Source organism: Triturus cristatus, chromosome 7, assembly GCF_964204655.1.
Source record: "Triturus cristatus chromosome 7, aTriCri1.1, whole genome shotgun sequence".
NCBI lineage: Eukaryota > Metazoa > Chordata > Amphibia > Caudata > Salamandridae > Triturus > Triturus cristatus.
Genome location: NC_140590.1, coordinates 931,443,615 through 931,461,519, shown reverse-complemented (window position 1 = coordinate 931,461,519; position 17,905 = coordinate 931,443,615). Strand labels below are relative to the sequence as shown.

The following is a 17,905-nucleotide window of genomic DNA, read 5'->3' as shown; positions in this document are numbered from 1 at the left end:
CAACTTGTGTTGTAATGGTACTGCGATGTAACAACGGGGTCGTTGTAACGACCGCGTTGTTATCGCATGCATTGTTATGCATGCAATGTAATGGCTGTTTCCCGTGTAGACTTAGGAATGGTTCGGTAATGCACCACTTGCCACATTTAACATGGTAGGGCGGGATTTTTCCAAAGTTGTCTTTCTGTGGCAGGGATGGGTCTCTTCTCTAAAGCGGATCTTACCAAAAGAAGATTAACTGTTCTTATGACCCCTCGTGTTACATAACTGATGGGTGCTTTGCTTCCAGTTCTCTAACATGAGGGGTTACAATTCTCCCAGACGTCCGAGGATAGAGTATTGCCACTATTAGAAAAGATAGGTGACAACAGCTTCCAGGCGCCTTTATGGGTAACTATATTTTAATATGTTTGATTTTATGAGGGCATTTTTAATCAATTATAAAATATAAAGCATTTGTTCATACTTGAAAACAGTGTCTTCATCAGAGTCCATATCTTAATGTTTTCCAGCAAAGGAACAATTTACCAAGGGCACACTGTAGATAAGATTCGGTCCTATTAAGAAAGAAAGGGCTGGCAAAAGCACACACTACTTTGTTTTACTTAAATTGGATGACATTGTTGGTGGATTGTGTCTTACCACGTCTTCAGGTTTAGGATTAGATGAAATGTGATTTTCTGTGATTGCTGATATTTTTGCATCATTTTCTGAAAAAGCATTTCCATTCTTCTGAAAAACAAGATTGTAAAACTACATTAAATAAAAGAGAAAATGATTTAATCAAAACGATATTTGAGTAAATAAAACTACTAATACAGGGCTGAGCACTTTGCAACAGTGTAATTTACATGACAGGTCCGTGGACCGTTTCTGTGTATTACATTTTAAAGTCGGTGTAGTTCTGTTTTCCCAATGTCAGCAAGTCTACTTCCAGTGTCATTTCGAGGTATACTTAAGTGATTGAATGTGTATTAAAGGAGTTATCCCATATTTCAGCCACCAAGGAACAAAATATAGAGATTTACTATATCTTATTGATTAATATAGGTTAATCTCTCCCCTAATGAGGCTCTGTCTAGACCAAACAATTACATTTTAGTATCCCTCTGTCACTACAAAACTACAGCCCAATCTCTCTTCTTCCGTAACCAGCAAAAATCCTAGAGCCACACGTGGTGCACCACTTATGCTCCTTTCTATAGGAATCTAGATTTTTTGATCCCTACCAAGCAGACTTCCGACCCACTCACTCAAATGAATCAGTCATTCTCTCTGTGGTGGATGAAAAGCAAGAAAAAGCAGATGGAGGCAGCTCTCAGACACTGGTCCTGCTAGATCTATCCATGGCCTTTTACATGGTGGATCATGTGATTTTGAATGACCGAAACGAGGCCGCAGGCATACAAGGGGCCACACTAAACTGGATGAAATCCTTCTTCAGAGACCACGCCCAATCAGTTTGCCTCTCCCCTTAACGCTCAGCTAAAGTCCACATGAATTGTATAGCACCACAATGATTGTCATTATCCCCACATCTGTTCAATCTCTATATTCGCCCTCTGGTACCCTCCCTCCAGCAGAAGAATGCGAAAATCTATAACTACGCTGATGACATGCAGCTGATCTTTACCATTGACAATACGTTGGAATCAATGGAGTTCTTCCAAAACACCATGCTATTTATTAGAGTTTGGATGAACAATAATCAATTGAAGCTCAACTCTGATAAGACAGAGGTTGTGGTCACCAATAACAAGTTCAACCACTGGAATCCTTCCTATTGGCCGATGGAGATGGGATCTCCCCCATACCAAAGAAAGCTGTAGCAAGTCTGGGTATCCAAATTGATGAAAATCTAACCATGAAATAACAGATAGGAGCGGTAACATCCTCAGGCTTCCTCCAACTCAGGAAAATTAGGACATTCTGCTCAATGGAAACAATTATTCAAAGCATCATTGCATTAGTCCTATCAAGAATCCTCAACTATGCAAACGCCCTCTACCTGGGATTCCCAAAAGGCCTCAACCTCAGACTTAAAATGATGCAAAATCAAGCTGCAAGACTTGTCTTTCAACAACATAGGCACTGTCATATTAAACCATTGATGAAGAAGCTACATTGGCTTCTGGTGGCCGGGCCATCTTTAAAACAGGCTGTATTATCTTTAAATCACTCCATTACAAAACCCCGAAGTTTATATCTTCAAGACTCCAGAGCTATACCCTGGCGCGCAATCTCAGATCAGCTCAAGTGAACCTCCTAACGGTTCCGAGATTTAGGCAAAAGAGCCTGGGAGGAGCATGATACTCAGTGAAAGGTCCCCATATCTGGAACTCACTCCCAACTGAAATTAGACTAGCTGCAAACTATATAAGCTTCAGGAAGTTACTGAAAACTTGGCTATTAACACAAGCATTTTATCAATAACCTGACCCGATGTAGCCTTTCTTTACCACAGTGCCAAAAAACCTTTGGTGAACATGCGCTATATGAGCTTGGTATAACATAACATAATATAACCTGGGGAAAAACAATCAGAAGAAAGTTAAACCAGTTAAAAGGCTCATCCCCTCTCCTCTACCAAATGGCAGTTCTCTGGACACCCCACTGAGCTATCCTTTGCTTTTTTTTGTGTGTCCTCATACCACAATTGTATGCACATTGCAGCTTGTCAGCCGTTCTGTACCGCCCCAGGCTTTTTTGCGATAGTTCAATAGCCCTGCGCACAAGCCCATCCAGTTCCCTGGTTGCACGTACGTACCACGCAGGTGTAATCAAAGGACTGATAGAGTTGAATTTTAAGTTATTATAATACCACTCCAATTCTGGAAAGCCTCCCAAATCTTAAAATATGTGTTGGTCTATAAATCAGTATCCATTTTACATGTACTTTTTACCGCCTGTAGCCCGTCTAACCCAAGGGGTGGGGCAGCTTTAATCCATTTTTTACAAATTTCTCGCCTAGCAAGGAGAACCAAATAAAAGAGCAGGGCCCGCTTATCGCTAGTGAGGGGCGAACTCGGCTTGTCTTCTACTCCCAACATTATTAATGGTAAGCTTCTTTAATGTTGGCACATACAATGTCATTTATAGCCTTTTCCACTGTGGGCCAGTCATCCTCTAACAGAAGGCATTCACACAACATATGTCTGTCGTCAGCACTCAGCACACCACATCTATGAAATTTTGGGGGGACATCTGTTACAAACTTTGCTAATTTATATGGTGTCCAATAGAGTCTGTTAGCCGTAAAGAAATTATTTCTTTTTAAGTTTGATGGTTTAACTACTTTATAAAGCAGCTTAAAAGAAAGTTGCCACAGTTCCTTTGGCTCAGACATCTGCATCACTCCATCCCAAATCTCAAAGGGTGCTTTAATCTTTTTTCCTCGAAAGACACCAATGTTTGATACCATCCACTTACTTCCTTCTTTATTGTAGTTTTGTTTTGTATTTTTTTTTCGAACTCCCAAAATCCTTCAGTCTCGTGCTTATTCACCTCCCCCAAGACAGCAACTGGAGATACTTAAACCTTGAGAGGGATCCCCCTGTCTTGGTCCACAGTATTTCCCATGGCACCACCTCTTTCATCATAAGGTCCCCCCAAAACACTCTTCCTGCCCTCGTAAGTGGAATACTTAATTGATCTTGCAACAATCCGGTGTGCCTGGTGAATCCCATATTGGCGCCCCTCCTGAATAGTATCCAATTCCCAGTGTATTCCTAATTCTGACCCACAGAATTAGTGCTGCCTTTAAAGTCTTTAACTTTACTTGTTTTTTTAATTTCTTTGCCCCAAATTTAAACAAAATCACTTTTGCGCCCCACTCTTTAACCATCTCCTCTAGCACCCCACCCCACACCCTGTGCCCTGGTCTACATAATAAGACTCTACAGTTCTTAAACTGGAATGCCATGCAATATAACTTTAGGTCTGGTAATGCTAGCCCTCCATCAGCCAGTTTTCGCCGCAGTTTCTTCCAGGACATACGTGCTCCCCTATCTGCCCACACGAAACTACCCAATTTGCCCTGTATTTTATCTATTAGACTGCTCGGGAAGGTAAGAGGTATACAGTTGAAAAGAAATGTAAGCTTCGGCAATAACACAATTTTTATCAAATCAACCCTTCCATATACCGTTAATGGGAAATTTTTCCACCTAGTTAATACTTTCTCAATATCCTTAGCAATTCTCTCTAGTTTATGTTGTGTTATCTCCTGCAATTAATTAAGAATACTAATTCCCAAATACCTGATCTCTCTCTGGACATTCCCCCTCCAATCCGGAATAATCCAGCACATAATCCCAGTTTTTTCCGTATTTACTAGGTATCCTGAATAGGCCCCGAATTCTTCTGCCAATCGTTCAACTTTTAGGATTGTGGTAGCAGGGTCTGCTATATAAAAGATTAAGTCATCCGCATACAACACCATTTTTTTTTTCAAACGCTCCCACATGGGAAACCTTAACCTGGTCATCTTGACGGAGCGCCTGAGCGAATGGCTCAATATATATATTGAACAACAAGGGAGAGATGGAGCAGCCCTGTCTCGTCCCTCTAGCAATCAAAAAACTCTTGGTAAGAATTCCATTTAAAAAAATCCTTGCCGTGGAACAATGAAATAGGGCTTTTAGAGTAGTTAAAAAGAGGGCCCAAACCCCATATTCTCCAAAACTACCCATAAATGCTCCCAGCAAACTCGGTCAAACGCCTTGGCGGCGTCCAATGTGGCCACCGCCAAAGGAGCTGACCTCTCTGTAGCTAAATCAATGTACCCTATTAATTGCTGGGTCAACTCGTGCATTTGTCTCCCAGGGACAAACCCCTTTTGGTCTTCATGTATCAGCTGAGATACTACTCTAGATAGCCTCCCTGCTAAAATGCTGACAAAGATTTTATAATCTGCATTTAGCAGGGATATCGGCCGATACGACAGGACTATAGAGGCCTCCCTCCAAGATTCTGGGACCTGTGCATCCCCCCTATAAATCACATTAAACAGGCTTTCCCAGACAGGTAATATTTCTTCTGTTATCATTTTGTATACTTCTGACGGAACAGCATCAAGCCCTGCCGCCTTCCCATTTTTAGATCTTTTTATTGCTCCCCTGATCTCTTCTTGTGTAATTGGAGCTTCCATCATTCTTTGTCCTTCATTCGTTCATTAACGGAAGGTCAAGCGAGCAAAGCCAGCTTCTTAACTTTGGAGAATCAGAAATTATATTTTCCTTTTAAAGTTGGGAAAACAGTGCTACTATATGTTCCTGCATAGTTTCCCAGCTATCCAGCTTCACCCCTGAATCACTTCTTAACTCCTTTATACCATTTCTTGATCTTTCAACTCTGGCTTTCCAAGCTAGCAAGGCTCCTGCTTTCTCGCCATATTCAAAATCCTTCATATTCACTGCTTGCCATCTTGCCTTACACTTTCTTTCTAGCCTAATTTTAAATTCTTATTGGACCTCTTCTAGCCTCCTTTCGGTTTTCTCCTTTTCTTCCCCCTCACTTATAGTGTGCAAAACCTCCTCCAAAATCCCAACCTCCTTTTCCAACTTCACTAGTTCTACCCGTTCTTCTCAATTTTTTGCACAGGTGAAGTTTTTTAGGATCCCTCGCATATATGCCTTAAAGGCATCCCATACAATTCCAGAGGAGGCAGTATCTTTGTTGTTAACAAAATACTCTGTTGCTGCTTCCTTCAGAGCTCTCTCCACCCCTCTTCCAGAAGCAAGGTACGCTTTAGCGTCCATCTCTTAGGTGGTTGTGGTCCTGATGCTTGTAAGGTTACCATTATGGGTGAGTGATCTGAAATGTGGCTGGAAGGTGTTTGATCTTTTTAATATAAGTTGCGAAAAATCTATCGACTAAAAAGTTATCTAATCTAGAAAAGTGATGGTGCGTTTTACTGTGATACGTGTACCCCCTCGTCTTCCCTTTCAAATGTCTCCAGACATCCACTAAATCAAGATCCCGTATCATACTTTTCAGGGCATTCCTCATTTTAGGAACATATACACTCTCCCTCCTTGTTGAGTGGTCCAATACAGGATCCATCAGTACATTAAAATCCCCACCCACAATTGCAGGAGCTGAAATTCCCGCCAGCCTCAGTTCTAAATCTACAATGTGCTGTGGATTATCCTCATTGGGTCCGTTAAACCCCCCACATAAGCAATCCCTATCTGCCCACTTTAAGCGTGCTAAAGCCCATCTGCCCGAGCTGTCTGTACTCGACTCCTAAAGTTCTATCCCGCATCCACTCCTAACTAAGATTGCAACTCCCTTACAGCATTGCGATTGATCTGAAACAATAGAATTTTGGACCCATCCACACCTTCCAAACAGCTCCTAACTTTCATTAGCTACTAGATGCATTTCCTGTAGAATCATAATTTGTGCTTGTCTATTTTTTAAATATTCCATCACTTTCCTCTGCCTGGGTTTGGATCTAAGACTATTCACATTCCAAGTGAGAATGTCAATGCTCAGGATATTAACCATAACTATGCTGCTTCCCAAGATGTTCTGTTCCTTGCTTCTTTACTACAGTATTAAAGTGCTTCTACATAAAAGGTTCTGAGACCTTTTTTGGGGGTTTTTTCCCACTGCTCCCCACCACCTTCCCACCCCTCCCACCTACGCCCACCCTTGGGAACCCTCCCTATCTTTTTAGGCATAACAATGCCTATGGGCATACCATCGGGGTAATTCCTCTAATACATTCAACTTTTCAAAATCTAGAGAGCGATCTATCCTATACCCCTATCGGTCATTTAGGAATATCGCCATTCTTGATCCTGTCAATTAATGATTCCACATCCTCAACTAAACAAAAGTTGTACATTTGATTGTTCCACATAATACGAAGCATTGCGGGGAATTTTAGCTGGACTTTTGCTCCCATCTTCCGGAGCTCCTCCATCTTGCCGCCTAACTCCCACTGTTCTGTGGCCCTGCACACATCAGATCTAACAAGCAGAGAATAACCATTTACCGAATAAGGACCATTTTTTAGTGCTCTACTAAGTGTCTCTTCCTTAATGGTGTAGGAGAGAAACTTTACCAAGATCTTCCTGGGTGTGGTTCTTTGCCAATTGCGCCAAAACGACTCTCTACGCGCCCTCTGAATTTCATGCTCAAGATGTATCTCTTCCTTAGCTTTCAGGATCGTTTACATAAGAGCGAGATTATAAAAGCCTTCATATCCGACCCTTCCTCGGTTTCAGGAGTATTTAGAAACCTTAAGTTATTTCTACGAGAATGGTTCTCGACTCTCTCCAAGTCTTCTCCTAGGGCTTGATTTTGTCTTCCGAGTTTGGAAATCTCAGATACGTTTTTCTCAACATCCTGTTTCACTATGCCAACTTCTTCCTCCAACTTCTTAGTACTCAGGGTGACTTCGTCCAGCTTCTGCGTTAACTCAGAACATAAAGCTTGTATGCCCAATTGATTTACCTCTGATACCTCAAAGCGCTTTTTTATGTCACTTTTCAGATCCAATAATATATTTGCCAGCGAAGTTCTGTGTCTTTGCTTGCTTCAGGTGTTCCCATATCTGAGCTACCCGAGCTACTCTGCCTGTCCCCATTTACTTCTGGGGGCAAAACTTCCTGTTCTTCATATGATGCCAGCGCTGCAAACCTATTGCTAATGGGACTGTTATGATGTCTCTCTGGGGGGGTCCTAGACTCTTTCCTCGACGTGCTCAATTCCACCAAGTCGCCGGTACCATTTGCGCTCTTGTCTGTATTGATAGTAGTATCTAATACATTAGCGCTTCTCCCTGGTTTCCCTAATCTGCACTCTAAGGTACGCTCTTCTGGGCTGGGGGTTAAATTCCCTGCACCGTTTTTCTGCATACTTGGAAGTACCCGGAAAAAAGATTTAAGTGAGGGAGTAACTTTAACTCTAGAGGGTAAGGCACCAGATTTTCTTGCGCCTTTCCCCTCGTTAGTTTTCCCACCTGTTATCTTCCCTGACCCCCTACCTTGGGGGCTCCCTCCTTGTCGCCCCCTCTTTGCCTTAATAATGGTTTTTACTCCTTGTGGCAATTCTGGCAATGCGTCCGGTGAAATAGGAAGGAGATTTGCCTTGCCTCCTATGTTCCTGGTCCTTAACGTGTACCTGGAGGGGGCCTCACCTTCCTTGTTTTTTCCTGTCTCCATATGCAGAAGTTGCCCCCCACTCCTACTCAACTCTCCGCACTTCAGCTGCTTTTGCCATTTTTCGACTCTGCTCCATCCTCTCTCCTCGACCCCCACTTCTTCGACAAGCTGCAGGCAAGCTTTGCTTGTTCTGACTCTGCCTCCAGCTCGAATCCCAGCCTGCCAGACTCGCTGGAGATTTCCCGTTGCCTCGCTCCAGCACGTCCCCGGAGACCCACACTCCAACCTCTGGTTCCCTCCCAGCGGGAAAACTCCGCACTCCGGGATCATTACACGTATTTAGGAACTCTGTAAGTACAAGCGCCTTTTCCCACTTATTTCGATTCCCGATTCCACTGCGGATCTACCGCTCTCCCGGCGTTGTTTCCCCCGTGATGGTGCCCGCGGCCGCTAGCTTCTAGCTAGTAGCCGCCATGTCCCCTCCCCTCTTCCAATTCATACAGCTCTATCCTTTGCTAAAAGGTCCTCATAAAATTATTAGGAGCACCCTTTCTCCATCCTCCTTCACTTCAGTGTCCAGGTCTCAAACCTCCAGTTACAGGAATGCGTGCAATATACCTTCCTTCATGTGCCATGCTAAATGAGGGGCCCTCTGAAATGGAACCCACTGGTGCCAGCAGTCAAGCTCACTCTATACATGGAGTCTTGCTACCAGACATGTGCCATACATACACCATGTATACATCCTCTTTACACACACGCACACACACACACAATGTCAGTGCAAGGGGCGTAGCCTCAGGGAGGGTGTTCGGGGGTGTTACACCCCCTAGAAAATGTATTTTGTAATAAATAGTCGGGTACAGGTGCATTCAGTCCAGTGTGGGGAGAGGATTTTTACATATTCCACACAGACAAAAACACACACACACTCTCTCTCGTCTCTCTTTTAAAGGCCTAAATAATATGGTCAGTTTGAAAAATATGTGTTTTAAGTCCCCCTAACAATCCATGCTCCTCCCTTAACACTGCCTCTTACAACCTCTCGTGTCCTGCTTCTCATTTTATGTATGCGAACAAGATATGCCGGCGTGATAGATGGGACATCTGAAGCCCACCCACCCATTATTACTGATCAGGCTACGCCCAGGTCAGGGCAAGGGTGTGAATGCTGTATTTGAGTGAAACTTTGGATGAGTGGGTCTATCAGGCCGCACTTGATCCTCGAACAGGAAACGGTCTGATCAGGGCTATGAGTCTACAAACATCGGTATGCCGTCACTGCTCCTTCAGGCCGGCAACCTAGGCCATTGACAGTAATCCCATGTTAGTAACTAGGGCTCGCTTCTTGTGCTCCACTAGGTGACAGAACAGTTTCTGGAGTCTGGCTTTTCCATTAAGGAGGGCAGGCCTCAGCGCACACGCTAGATTAGCCACTAGCTGGGCCAACAAAAAGGCAAAATACCAGTTTTTCACTCAGTGAGATCAGTCAGGGCAGGGGTACATGCCTGTTTACCATGCAGGTGACATTCCCGTCCCAACACACTCAGACCAATTCACGAACCCAGATCATTGGCTAGGCAGGTTCCCAGCACACTGCGTGCTATGGCTAAAAATCTAGGCAGTTCTGACTCAGCCTCTCATACTTTCTTAGTTTAATGAAATGACTATCAGTGTGATGAACAACAATCATTCTTTTTTAAGCGCTTAGAGCAAATTTAGTTTGTGGTGTACCTCATATGAACTGTAATTATAATGATTAAACATGCATTAATATGCAAAGATATGCACATCCACAAAGAGGCTGGCATGCACACGGACATACTTAAACAGGCACAAACACTTGCCCACAGATAACCAGACATACAAATAAAGGTCTTAGAGAAATGGAAAGGTATGATATGGTCAATGTCACAACTCACCCAATCCACAGGGCATGCCACAATGATATCAGTCAGTCAGTCAGAAAACTTTATTTCGGCTATCAGCCATAAAAGTTCATACATCACAATATTTTTAAAACAATAAAAGTAATAAAAGGAACAACATTAAAAGTGTGGTTGGGTAGACATATGGGTATACACTTAGACCAAAACAATAAGCCACAATGATATGTAAACTTGCTTAGCTCCCAACAGAACGCCACAAAAGTATGTCCGCTCATTCATTCATATCCACACTCGTTCAGACGGGCGCATACACAGAGATACACAAAGATGTTGATAAACACAACCAGAATATATCAATCACCAACTCATACACACAAATGTACCCATTTAGGCACATATAGTTGCAAACACCCACACACACACTCACAGACACACAGGCACAGATGGTCATTGCAGGCACCTATCAACACTTGCCTTATCTTTCCTCCAACACTTATAATGTTTCTGCAACTATTTGAAAAGAATGGACTGTGGGATTTAAAACAAAACAGATTATGTTATGACCTTATGTTTACAATCTTTACAGACAGATGTAGGAAAAAGAATGTATACCTTCTATCAACACACAACTTTCTCTCTCTCTATCGGTTTAGTAATTCTCACAGGTCAGAAATATTTTTTTATTTTTACAAACTCCTAGGATGTATATTCAGTGTTTTATTCGGAAAAAAATATTGATAAGTGCAGGTGCCAAGGTTTTTGTTTGGAGTCCACTGAGGGCGCTTCAGAATGCAGGGATTGCCTAATTCCCGGGCTGCGTAATCTTGATTTCAACTCATGCGTCATCCTCCACCACTGTACACTTCGGGCCTAATTTATGAGGCCCTACGGGCACTTTTGCACCGCCAGAACATCACTTTTTTGACATTCAGGTGGCACAATGTGCCACTAGCATATTCATAAGGCCACATAAATCCACGTAACGTGGCTTTTCATGGCCTTAAAATTATGTGCCTCTTTCACGTAGGAAAACTGTGTGAAAGGGGCATTCCATGGGTTTTGCTGGGGGCGTTCCCAGCAGCATCCTTGGCTTTTTGACACTGCCCCAGATTTACGAGAAATTATAGGTCTGAGGCAGTGCCAAAAACCTGCGCCTCCCCAGGGATGGCGTAAGGGAGGCAAAACATGGAGAAATATCTTCATTTATCCTTGTTTTCCTCTAGCAACATGGAAAGAGAAAAAAGCCATTTGTGATTGTTTCCCTTCCTGCACAAAAATGATCATCCCCGCAAAGCAGGCACCCTTTCAGCATGGTGCAAAGGTGCCTGCGTTGACACACGGCAGCCCATTGTACGCCGGCGCTGGGGAAAAAGACAGGAATGCACAGTATCTAGTAGATACAGCGCATTCCTGCCCTTTTGCCGTAGGGCAGTGCAGCAGCAAGGCCTGTTCAGCTGCCCTAAGGGGAAAACACCCATAAATTAGACCTTCCCTGTGTCTTTATCTAATTCTTGAAGGTTCCTTTCCATAGCTCTGATTTCTTCGTTTGTCTTCATTTTTGTATCTTTCTCTTCCTCCTTTCTCCCTTTTCCGACTCTCTCTCTCTCTCTCTTACTCTGGTTCAAAGTCTGATAATGGAAAATAAGTCCCTGTGCCCACCATCTGAAACTACGTGCACAAATTAAGCACTGCTAACATATCCTTTTGTCACACCCCTGTAAGATGTTTGTATGCCCTTTGCACACATTCGACTGGCCCATGTACTCTGCACAGTCTCTCCCTATATATGTGCCCTGAACACACACAGCTTCCACAATTCCCGCTTTAGAATCCTCTGCAGCCATCCCAGCCATCAGTTATTGACAGCCACCGGTGTGACTCTTCCCGTGGAGGTGAGTTACCCTGAACTAGACAGCCTTGAATGTCTTTCTCCACAGTGCCTTCCATAAGTATAGTGACAGTGACACATTACAAATGGCAGAATGCACGCTCCGCAAAGCCGTTAGCAAAACATAACGCAAAATAACCACAGCAATACACCAAAGAAAGCATGCCTTTTACAAAGAAGCCTCTCCTCCAACGCAAGTGCACAGATCTGACTTCTTTACTGACTTCTGTTCTCCAGAAAGAAAGAAGAAATCCTCACATTTTTCTCAAACAAAGCACATACCAGGGACGGAGTTAGGGCCTGTCCAATCACACTGCGAGGCACCACAGGCATTCCCAGGTGTATCAGCCATTCAGGGAGCAGAGAGGGTCAAACACTCCTTCAGCCAGTGTACATGGCTTCTCTTGACAAGACACACATGGCATCTCACTTTCCATCATTTCATCCCACCCACCCCACCCCCATGGTTACCTTTAACCAATAAGGCACTAACTTCTTGCCTTCAGAGCATTTGAACAGAAAGGACCTCTTTATCTAAGGCTTATCATCAAGCTAGAACTTTGAGAGCTAACTAGCTAAAACTTCTTCCACTGCTGCAGTTTTGCAAAGTTAGGAGAGATGGAAGATCTTTTGTCTTTCTCTCCTCCGAGCTCTGGAACTCCATTCCTCTCAGGCTTCATTTTATTCCGTCAGAAATGGCTTTTAGAAAGAAACTGAAAACTTTTCTTTTTAATTCTTATCTGGTTGGCACCTGATTCAGGGTGGGATCTGGTTATTGGACTCTTGCCGCTAGCGCCAGGACACCTTTTTGTAAGCAGCTGTGCACTTTATAAATGTTTATGGTATTGTATAGACAGTCAGCATAGACACACTGCAGTCAACACAAGTAGTCCAAGTACTCTCTGTGCCATGACAATGGATCTTACAAGCCATTGTCAATTGCCTGTGTGATATAGAAAAATGTAAACATCACTTGCAAGTGGATCTGATGTTCTTTATTCTCTCCAGAAATAAATAAGCATTGGCAAAGCAAATAGGTCTGTCTTACTCTGCCAGTGTTTTGGACTTGTCAATGCTTATTTTATTTTGTCATGGTTGTTTTGAAATTTTAAAATTTGCAAGAGCATGGGAGGCGCTGCTGAATTTAATATGGGCAGATGATAACACCGCAGAGGTAAATACACCTCCCCATTAGATGATCTAGATAGAATGCTTGATGTGCAATGATAGGGATGGGTGGTGTCTTTTAGGACCTCATTTTGTCGGGCATCAATAACGTGGCATTGTTTTCTTTGGCATCAAGACACAGATGCCTCCAGAGGCTTTTCTGTTTTTCAACTGTTTTTTATATTCGCGAATTCATCGCGAACAATCGCGATATGTATATTCCGCTACTGCGGTTATTTGCAAAATCAGAGTTCTTTTTAGAAACTCTAAGGAACAAATATACACAAATTGTAATTAATGTTTAGATCAGTAGTTTACTGATATAACATAGAAAGTGAGATTTTCCTAAATAATTTTATGGTTGAACACTGTTTTATTCTATTTCCCATAATCGCAAATATGTCAGCATTTGCAATGACGTCATGAATATCACATGACTTTGGAAGAAAGGGATTTCATTGGATAAGATACTTTTGATTATTCTAGAAAGGAAGTCCCCTCCAGTTTTCTTTTCTTCAGAACTCCAGTGCTGAGATTGGAGGTTCACATTTCAGCACCTGCTCTTTTCAATTTGAGAATGATTTTGTTTATTTTTAGGAAATTATTTCCAAATAAAATGGTATCTGGTGGTAGTGAAGATCAGCAGCCACTACTTGATGAAGACAATTCTTTGGAGTAGGAACCACCGGTTAAGTGGCAATACATTGTTTGGGAGTTTTTTACCATTCCCTCTGGAGGGAATAAAGTGGTTGCTAAGCATGTGAAGTGCTCAATATGCGGGAAGACCCTCTCCAGGGGTATGTCCAAGAAGTATTCGTGCGGTACAGCGAGTATGTTATATCATCTGAAGACACACCACTGGAGCTGACCAGAGCACAGACACAGCGAAGTGCAGGGGATCCATCTACCTCAACTTTAACATCAATTGCTCCTGGAGACCATCTACCATCTGAGGACCAGCAACAGTTCCCAAAGAACTCACCAGAACTTCAAAGCATTTGCACTTTTTGTTTGGACTGCAAATAAGTTCTAACTGTGGGAAAACAATCTGTTGCCACACTTTTGGATGCTGCAAAAGTGCATAATTGTCAATCTTTTTGTTGTTGTTTTTGAATGTTAATGTTAATAAAACTTATTGAGCGCACGAATACCCAGAGGTGTCTTGGAACTTAGACAGTGGTGAGCCCTAGAGGAACCAGCTACTTCTGAAAAAGCCATGTCTTTGTGAATGACACTTGTTTCCCCACTTTTCAGTTTTTTCTTTTAAAACATTTTCTAGTTGCCATTTTATTTGTAAGGAAAAAACAAATAAAAACCAAAATGATAAAAAAAACTCAAAAAAAGTTCTAAAAAAATACAAAAAAAGAGTTTCCATTAAAACCACCTTTCTTGGTTTAAATACAGATACATTATGTGTGTGTGTGTGTATGTATAAGAAAGAGTATGAGTGAGTGCATTTCTGTGTTACTGAGTGAGTGGGAGCATAAGTGAGTAAGTGGATGTGTAATTGATTGAGTGAGTGGGTGTGTCAGTGGGTATATGACTTAGTCAATGAGTGTGTGAGTGTTTGAATGGGAATGTGAGGGGGTGCATGAGTGACTGTACTGGTGAGTGAGTGGGTGTATGGGTATATGAATAGGTGTATGAGTGGGACTATGGGTTAATGCGTGGGTGTGTTTGTAGCTGTATGGGTGAGTGATTGGGTGTGTCAGTGGTTACATGGGAGAGTGACTGTGTGTGTAAGTGAGTGGGTGTATGAGTGATTAGGTGTGTCAGTGGGTAAATGGGAGAGTGACTAGGTGCGTTATTGATTGTATGGACGACTGAGTGGGTGTAAGAGTGATTGTATGGGTGAGTGAATGCTTCTGTTAGTAACTGTATGAGTGAGCTAGTGGGAGTGTATCTCTATGGGTTACTGAGTGTAGAACCTGTATTGGTAAGTGAGTCAGTTTATAATTGACTGTGTGGGTGAGTGAGTGGGTGTGTGAATGGCTGTATGGGTCAGTGATTGTGCGTATGAGTGGCTCTATGACAGTCTCTCTTAGTGTACGATTTCACTCCAATATAAAATGTGATTTATCTGTTTCAAAATAAAAAGAACATAGATATAAATTAGTATTACTTCTACAATCGTCTTTTAGTTTCTGCAATGTTTATGTTCATAATATAAACAAAACAGTCGATAATTGTTATGCTCTAGTAGTATTTCACGCTATAGAAAATCGTTCTCTTTTTTTACCGTTCTCAGCTTTTGCATTTGTACTACATAATGAATGTACTGTCTAAAGATACGTTCTTGAACAGTGAGGAAAAACAATCAAAGACTGGAAAGAAAACCCTTAATCTCAATTCAGCACCTGTCCTTTTCTTTTTCTAAATTCAGTTTTGGTGCTTTTTACATCATTTGCTAATAAACTGGCATCTGGTGGCAGGGCAAATCAGTTGTCACACCCTGTTGAACACATTTCTTTGGAGGAGCAACCCCCAGCAAAGCAGCAATCAATTGCATGGTTATTTTTCACCATTCCCCTCCAGGCAAAAGAAAGTGGTAGCAAAGCACATCAAGTGCTCTTTATGCATCAAGATCCTCTCCAGGGGCATGTTAAAGAAATATTTGTTTGGCACTACGGGTATGTAGACACATCCAACTACATATCAGTCCAACCACTATTGAAAAAGAAAAAGAACATAAACATAAGTTAATATTAATATTTACAGAATTTACACCCCCTTCTGTTTTCCACGGGTGTAGTTTCGGGAGCTAGACACTATGGCTAAATTCCTCTGGGGGGGAGGGAGGGCCTGGATGGTGTTAAAAACCTGTCAGATTCCATCATTCGACGGGGGCATGGGGATGACACATTTATACCTCTACTACTTGGCGACTCGTCTATTGAGTATACATGACTGGTTCACTGGGGGTTGGTCTGACCCAGCCTATAGGCTTGAACTAAGTGAGCTCGGCCTGCCCAAAATTCAATTCCTAATGTACGGGGAATCTATCCCGTGCACCCTGCCTGACGTCACGCGCTCCGTGCTCCTAGCCTGGCGGGCTGCTCTATGACATACCAAGTGGACACACAAACTCACTCAACATACGCCTCTATGGCATGGTACATGGCTCAGGGAGGTCAGTGGGTTACAGGGATTCCGAACATGCGATCTTATCGGGATCTCCCAGCTCGGCGATGTGTGGGCGAGCGGCCACATGTGCTCCTTTAACGACCTTCAGTCCAGATACTCTCTGCACCCCTCACAATTTTACAAATACCTACAACTGCGACATGTCCTCCACAAACACATACCGGATGATACCAGGATCCCTGAATACAGTCCCCCCGAGGCACAGACCATGCTAGGTGACTTGGGGAAGGGGGGTATTTCCCGCATTTACAGGACGCTGGTCATCAACACCCTGACCTCACTAGACCGACTCCGGGGCCAATGGGAGGAGTGGGTGGGTCCTCTGGACGAGGAGGACAGGCGCAATGCCCTCATGTCACCCAAGACGGTCACCTCATCCGCTAAACTCCGCTTGATCCAATTATACTACTTACACACGGCCTACCTAACCCCGCAACGCCTATATCGAGCCGGCTTTTCTCCATCCGCCTCGTGTACGAGATGCGCTCTGGAAACGGCCGACTTCTACCACATGGTGTGGGCATGACCCCGACTGGCTCAGTTCTGGGGAGAGATCGAAAGTGAACTGAGTGAGGTCCTGGGGTGGGAGGTTCCCCATGACCCACGTCACTCCCTTCTCGGGATTACAGTTGGATTAGACGGGTCCAGAAATGAGAAGTTACTTTACAACACAGCCATGGTTGTAGCCAAACGGGACATATCCGCCTCCTGGAAACCTCCCATGCCACCAAATTCTGAGAAATGGCGAAGGGGGTAGATTGGTGCGCGGCACAAGAAAAACCCATGTATGAGGCACGGGGTGTCCTAAGAAATACCGGAGGGTATGGGGCAAATGGCTGAGTGCCGTGGAATAACCTGTTCTTTATACACAATGTTTGTATTCACCACTGGATGGTGGGGTTTAAAAGCAATGTCTGTGTTCTTTTAACTGTATTACGTCACTATTGGTGCTATCCAATATCGTGTTACTGGTGCTTGTATTCTGTAAAAACAATACATTTGTTTATCAAAAAAATATTTACAGAATTTCTGAAGCAAAGCAGTAAACATTGCTTATGCTGTAACAGTATATCACATTATAGTAAAACATTCAATTTTCCCTTTTTCACTGTTCTTAGCTTTCATACTTGTGCAACATAAATGCTGTACTGTATAAAGATTCATCTTTGGGCAGTGGGGAACCAAAAAGCTCATTGATTGTAGAAAAAAAACCTAAACTGCACACTATATATGGAGAAATTAAGTGACACTGTGCATTGCACTAACTATAATTATTTAATCAATTATTTTTCCTACAGTTACTGAACTAGTTCAGACAAACAGATCTTTAAAATCACTGTTTTATTATTACAACGGGTACAATACTATTAATAGATATAAAACACACTTGAATTTTGGAGATCCTTTTCAAAACATCACCCCTGGTAGGATGAATGATGTCTTAAACACTAAGGATCCACATAGAAGAAATACCGTGCGCCACTTTTTAAAATCAGAAATCCCCCTTGGAATTTTGGTTGATGGAACAAAGGTAAGAATTTAGAAAAGGCAGATTTTGTTTGAATTTAAGGTTTGTTTCATTGCATTTTGTCCATCCAGTTTCACTCTTTAAATAGACAGTGTAGTGTCCAGATGGTACATTAAGTCCTTCGTGAAAGATGATCGCCATAGTAGTATAAGTTCTTCCAGAAACTGATATTTGT

General features: G+C 42.7%; 1 protein-coding gene across 3 annotated transcripts in view; it reads right to left on the bottom strand.

Annotated features, from left to right (window-relative positions):
* The window catches only part of SLC23A1 (solute carrier family 23 member 1), a 473,358-nt gene that overhangs the window by 290,806 nt on the left and 164,647 nt on the right, over positions 1-17,905 (bottom strand). For all 3 annotated transcript variants that reach the window (XM_085617881.1, XM_085617882.1, XM_085617880.1), the window contains one exon: positions 643-732. In XM_085617881.1, coding sequence (XP_085474007.1) covers positions 643-732 — 90 coding nt within the window. The remainder of the gene's footprint in view (positions 1-642; positions 733-17,905) is intronic.